Below are 6,301 nucleotides of genomic sequence, written 5' to 3'. Positions count from 1 at the left end.
ACAGTGTTTTAGACCCATTCAATCTTGTTAAAATATGTTTATCTACACCCCCCCTGGAAGACGTTTTCATGTTTGGGAATGACGTTGAGTCAGGTATTTGTGAAAATGTGGGCAATTAATAGACTCCCCTGTAAATAAAAAATAATAAAAACGTGTCAGTCTTGTCCAGGCCCAGACTCTACACAGACCTGTGAACCATAACCAATCTGAGCTACAGTCGGCCTATATGCAAATAAACCATTGCCATATGAGGGGATTCGGTTAATGCCACGGGCATGCCCCGCCCCCCTGGGTGAACCTGGTTAGCATTGATTGCAATCTATTTGGAACCGGGCTGCCTCCCGGGCATGAGCCATGTGAAAACAAAAGTGACATAGGTTAACTAGAGTCGTGGCCCGCACAAAAAATCTAATTAGCATAATAAAACAATCCCCGTCGCAATCTGTCTGTTTAAGCTAGATAAATCTTTTTTTTAGCATGGGCGTGGCTCAATCCACCACATCCACTGATGTTGGCCTTCCGCTACTGCGGTGGAGGGTGGCAGAGCTACAGTAGTGTTTATCAGACCAGGAGACATCCCGGAAATCTGTCTTTTCACGGAAACGTCTGCAGAGTACAAACGGTTTAGGCTAGAAACGAATGTACACCACTATGGAAAGCTGAGACACTCACGAAAAATGATGGTGCCCACTGGGCAAAAACTTGCTGAATCAATGTTGTTTCCATGTTATTTCAGCAACAAAAATGCAATGTGTTGACGTTGAATCAATGTGGAAGACTGATTGGATTTGAAAAAAAGTAAATCAACATAAGGAAATTATGGCTTTTTTTCACCCAACTTTGAACCTAAATCCAACGACATGGTGAAATTCTTTGTGGATTTCGCATTGAATTAAGGTTATTTGTAAATCAAACTAGACCTGTGTTCTCTGTTTTGCTCTAAGACAAGCTTCACGGGACTTAGGGTTAGGGTTACCACAATGTGCCAACTTCTGTCTGTAGTGTCCGAACTGTTTGGGCTACCCCACCATTGAAAGCTAAGACTATCGCAAACACGTACAAGCCTCACAAGACACGACTTAAGGGAACCCAGTTCAGAGCCCAAAAAAATGAATGGAAGTCAATAGGGCATTTCCACATTTAAAAAATGAATCCTGAGCTTTCTTATATCTCTCAGATATAAGACAGACACTTCAAAACATATTTCCTTTTCATTTATCTGTCAATGCGTCTCTATGGGCTAATAGCAATAAGGACCAGGGTTGCTACCAAACATGTGGTGAGCTGGCATTTGCCCCAGCACTTTTAAATCAGGTAGGGCAGCGCCCCACCACTTTTCATTTCATTTAATATTGACAAAATAGGCACAAAGTGCTGTTTTTTATTTTATTTTATTTTTTACAGATTTTTGCTTCATGGTTTGTCTACTCATGCACAATTTGTCCTTCACATCGGAGTGCTGCGTGCCTGTCTTGACCAATCAGATTCAAGAAAATTGCAAGGTCGCGCGGGCCAGGCACAAAGCTTAAGGCACTCTCCACTTTCCTCCGGTATTTATTTAGCAAAGGGGATAACGCATCACTCCAGTCAGACACAAGCAAAAACTCTTTACAAAAATGTTGTAGCTGCCTACACCTAAACATTAGCGATCTGACATGCTGTGTTGCATGCATGCTGTGTTGCAGTCTGATCAAATGTAGGCTACTAACAACACCAACTGCATACCGTCTACTATGCCCTGTCCCTCTGACCAGGGTAAACTATGTGGGAATTTTTTCTATTTATAGCTAATTTGTTTGTGTTACAAATAAATGTTAATGAGATCAAATTTGGTAAATATTCAAACTTGGGCTGACTAGGCTACCTAGACTTTTTCCCCAAAGAAATATTAACTGGAATAAAGCAATAAACATAATAGCTGACATAGACTGTGAGTAACTTTTTTATTGGGCCTACAATTGAATAGTGCAAGCCTACGCAATGCAAATCTGAATAAAGCAAGTGCTGCCCTGTGAGTTCTATTGTCCAATTATGTTGCTGTCTCTGTGCCTGTATCAGTGACGGCTGGTGGGAGGAGCTAGAGGAGGACGGGCTCATTGTAATAGCGGGAACGGAATCAATGGAATGGTATAACACATCAACCATATGGAAACCACGTTTGACTTCGTTCCATTTATTCCATTCCAGCCATTGCAATGAGCCTGTCATCCGGTAGCTCCTCCCACCAGCCCTCTACTGGTCTGTATGGAAGAAACCCCCCCCCCCCCCCCCCCGTTAGTCTAGCTTTAAAGGCACCCACCAGATGTAATTCCTGCCCTAGATATTGTCTATTATATTGACAAGATAGTTAAGTGATCGCTCTAACAATGGAAATATATGTCAAAGATGGAACACGTGGGATGAGGAGAGATCAGATGGGACCATTCTAGCCCATGAGAGGACAGATAAGCGCATGAACAATAGGCTGTAGAGGACTCGTCTTTGCATCTGTGCCTTTATAGCATCTGGGACAGCATGGGCAGCACCATTGAGGCTCTCTCTATTTTAAAGTAGTACATTTTCTTCTTCATTGGCTGATTTCTCTGGCTCGGAATAGCGACCCAGTTGACTATTTTAAAATTGTGGAAGTCCTCAATGGCAATGTCCATGCTAAAACGGCTAGATCCATAATGAGTCCTCTATATACTGTATCTCTATGACAACAAGCACAACTCTGATATTAACAAAATTCAAAGTGGCCTAAATCTCACTTACATCAGTGCATTCGTAACAACCTAACCATTATGAAACTTCTATTAAATCAAATAAGCCTCTTGTAGCAAATTAGCGATGACATTTATTGTTGTCCAAATTTGATACTCTTATTGACTTCCATACAAAAGTTATTCAGTTCGTGGACTTATTTACACAAACAGATTTGGGCAGATTAAAACCTCTCGCTTTGCCTCTTCCTCTCTGCCCTAGAGCAAGAATGCTTGTTTAGGTTGCACCTCTGATGAATGAGGCAGGCTACTTATACATGTTTTAGAATTGGGGGTGGGAAAGAACGTCATGGTGATTTCGACGTGGACTGGAGAAACATCAAGAAATAGGGAACTGACAGCTGTCAGTGTAGATAGCTAGCATGCTAACCTTAGCTAGCTAGTATCAGCTGTAGTTGCTGTTTTTTTTTTAAACTACACCATATTCAAAAGAATAGCCAGCTGGCTAGGCTGGTTCTGGAGCTGGATTTGACATAACCATTTAGGGAAAACTTTGCCACATATGGAAACCAGTAACTTTGACTTTGCATTCTATTGTTTTCTCCAACGTTTTGGCATCTTCCATAAGATATATGCTATTTTTTACATTGTAATGGCCACGGTGCAACCTTTGGCTAGAGACAGTATATTACATTGAATGCATGCATTGACAACATCTTTATACCTTGTTTATGAAAGATAACAGCCACACATAGTAGAGCTACTTTTAATAAACATGTATAAGCTACATATTAGTAATGTGACAACAGGAAACAACGATGTCAACAACAAAAAAATTGTAGGCAAGAATCTCTCCTCCAATGACTTCTAGTTCTTTCCATCCTTCTCTTCATCCTCCATGTGAATCATTCTCTTCTCTCCTTTCACCATCCTCACACCTGATGAAGGCAAGTGACTCAACACATAAAAAAGAATGGTAAAAGATTCATACTGAGAATCTGTTACGACACCAACATCAATTTATAAGGTCACAATGTACAGAATGTCACCCGTATAAATACATTACTGTCCATAATTTAAGCATAGAGGTTACTTACACATCTTGTACATTACGTCAACATATTAAGCCAAACCACTATTTTACAGTTTACTTCAAGTCTCATTTAGTCTCTAACAGTAACACAAGAGAGTGAGACTGACCTGGTATGAGTGGAGGAGTGTTGAGGACGGGCGTGTCTTTCCTGCGTGGTTTCTTCAGTTCCTGCTCATCTGGCTGCTCCTTGGGGTGCACTGCCTCAGGACAGTATTTCCCCTGCACAGCTCTGGTCATCCCTGCCCCCTCCTCTAGCAGGGTCCTCACAGGCTCCACCATCTGATCTGTTACACAGAAATATAACATACATGTTATTTATATTTATACAGTAACTATGAGATATGTGTTGTTTTGTTGCTATTGATGAGTTAGTCACAAAAATGGCACGGAAACTTGTGGTTTCAAAGAATAGTATTGCGTATTCGATTCCATACAGATATAATGCAGTACGTGGTTGTGTAAAGTGGTGGTATTTCATAGTGTGTGTGTGTGTGTGTGTGTGTGTGTGTGTGTGTGTGTGTGTGCATGCGTGCGTGCGTGTGTGAATCTACACATACGTAATCCCCATCACGAATACACAGAGGCATTGTGTGACAGTAAGCAGACCTGGCTGCTGTCTTACCATCTGTCACTGTGTTGGTTGGTCCCAGTGGAGATCTGCTCTCTCTCTCTCTCCTTTTCTCTCCTTTCTCTTTCTGTTTCCCTCCCCCTCCCCTCTGTCTCTCAGATACTCACAGTGGTGCTCCTGTCCACCCGTCAGTCTGTGTTCCGCTGTCTCCGGGGGCGACCTCACACAGCCACAGCCTGTAGACATCTTCTCCTCCTCTTCTCTCTCTTATCCTCTTTCTCCCAGTCTGGACCCAGATCAGATAACACAGCCCAGTCTCAGTCTGGACACACATAGATCCATTATTTATGCTCATGTCAATAAGGGACTTCAACACATCAGGGAAACTGTAGTCTGAGATTGTCTAGCTTTGAATGATTCAGTTAAAAGTAGATTTTGACTGATAAAACCCCTTTCTGTTAATGCTGTGCTCTAGTTTGCTCTAGTTCAACTGACTGTTGCAAGTGGATAAATTGGTAAACTGGCGTAAATCTCCTTGCCAATTAGAAACATGAATATAAATTACAATTGCATAAATACATCTGTAATGTTATAAAAGACTCACTAAAACTTTTCACAAGCGCTACAAAGCAATGATAATGCCATTCGGAAGAGAGAGTAATAAACACAGAATAGACAGAGACAGACAGGAGCTATAGAGAGAGACAGATAGAGATGTAGAGTGTATATCTCACCTCAGCTGTGCAGTGAGCAGACAGGACAGAAGGAGTGAGTGCCGGGCCAGATCAAAGCCATGGTGTTAAGTAGCTCGGAGGAGGAGCATCATCACCACCCATCCGCCCAGTCCACCGTCTCCATTAGTGCCCGTTGTCACGGTGACGGGAGCCCTCTTATCCTGTGTCTGCTGGACCGCTGTCCAAATGGTATGATGAATTTTAATGGGATCTTAATTAGCAAACTTCAACAGGTTCAATGACAGCAGCAGGGCCCGTGTGGGGAGGGGGGGGGGGGGGGGGGGGGGGCTTTATGTAGGAAAGCAAGGGAGGAGGAGGAAGGTGGAAGGAAGAGAGGGGAAGAAGACAGAGAGCAGAAGAAACGGAGAGAGGAATAGGAGACGGGACAGTGGCAGAGGAAAGAATGAGACAAAATTGGAGGAAAGGGAAAATTAGGAGAATAAAAAAGGGTGACATGGATAGGTGGAAGGGCAGATAAGTTAAATGAAGAGCAGATGTTTTATTTAACCAGGCAAGTCAGTGAAGAACAAATTCTTATTTACAATGACAGCCTAGGAACAGTTAACTGCCTTGTTCAGGGGCAGAATGACTCAGTTTTACCTTGTCAGCTCAGGAATTCGATCCACCAACCTTTCGGTTACTGGCTCAGCGCTTTAACCACTAGGCTACCTGCCACCCCAATGGAGAGCAGATCGGTTAAAGGAAGATCCCAGATGTCATGGAGTAAGCTTACGCTACCCGTTCAACCAACCCCTGCTTTTGGTTATTGATATCCGCTGTATCTCCCCTGTCATCCCATGATATTATCTTTCGATATGAGATCAGTGATATTTCCCCTGGGCACAATACTACATGTGATATGACTAATATCCCGTGTCTAATTTCACAGCGCTAAACTATTCAATTTGATTGTTTTAGTCAACTTTATTTTACAATAGCTTGGTGGCTTTTTTGATTAAATGTACATAACAGTTCTCAATTTCATCCAGGTTTCAACTAAATATCTGCAACAGTGCTTCAATGTTTTGTATTTTGTGTTTTATTTGGATCCCCAATTTGCCGCTGCCAAAACACAACAAATAAAATACATACAACTACATAATTCAATGCTAAATACAAAATTCACACCAAAAAATACATGCAATCTATGCACATCTAGCAGGTGGATGGGTTGTCCTGGCAAAGGAGAAATGCTCACTAACAG

General features: G+C 42.2%; 1 protein-coding gene across 1 annotated transcript; it reads right to left on the bottom strand.

The window, feature by feature from the left end:
• Positions 1 to 3,541: 3,541 nt before the first annotated feature.
• Positions 3,542 to 4,678, bottom strand: LOC139420685 (protein phosphatase 1 regulatory subunit 17). The gene is made up of 3 exons (XM_071170908.1): positions 4,531 to 4,678; positions 3,903 to 4,079; positions 3,542 to 3,640 (listed from the first exon to the last, which is right to left on the bottom strand). The coding sequence occupies exons 1-3, from the start codon at positions 4,607 to 4,609 to the stop codon at positions 3,570 to 3,572; spliced, it is 327 nt and encodes a 108-aa protein (XP_071027009.1). The 5' UTR covers positions 4,610 to 4,678; the 3' UTR covers positions 3,542 to 3,569.
• Between the last annotated feature and the right edge of the window lie 1,623 nt (positions 4,679 to 6,301).

This window comes from Oncorhynchus clarkii, chromosome 11 (genome assembly GCF_045791955.1).
Source record: "Oncorhynchus clarkii lewisi isolate Uvic-CL-2024 chromosome 11, UVic_Ocla_1.0, whole genome shotgun sequence".
In the NCBI taxonomy this organism is placed as follows: domain Eukaryota; kingdom Metazoa; phylum Chordata; class Actinopteri; order Salmoniformes; family Salmonidae; genus Oncorhynchus; species Oncorhynchus clarkii.
The sequence above is the reverse complement of the archived record's forward strand: the minus strand, read 5'-3'. Positions and strand labels throughout refer to the sequence as shown.

What these genes read in the sequence shown, in the direction of transcription:
- LOC139420685 (XM_071170908.1), bottom strand. Translation starts at nt 4,609, where the DNA reads ATGTCTACAGGCTGTGGCTGTGTGAGGTCGCCCCCGGAGACAGCGGAA. An exon ending in GGGTGGACAGGAGCACCACT is followed by an intron (nt 4,080 to 4,530) that starts GTGAGTATCTGA and finishes TCTGTGTAACAG; the next exon opens with ATCAGATGGTGGAGCCTGTG. An exon ending in CACTCCTCCACTCATACCAG is followed by an intron (nt 3,641 to 3,902) that starts GTCAGTCTCACT and finishes TGCCTTCATCAG; the next exon opens with GTGTGAGGATGGTGAAAGGA.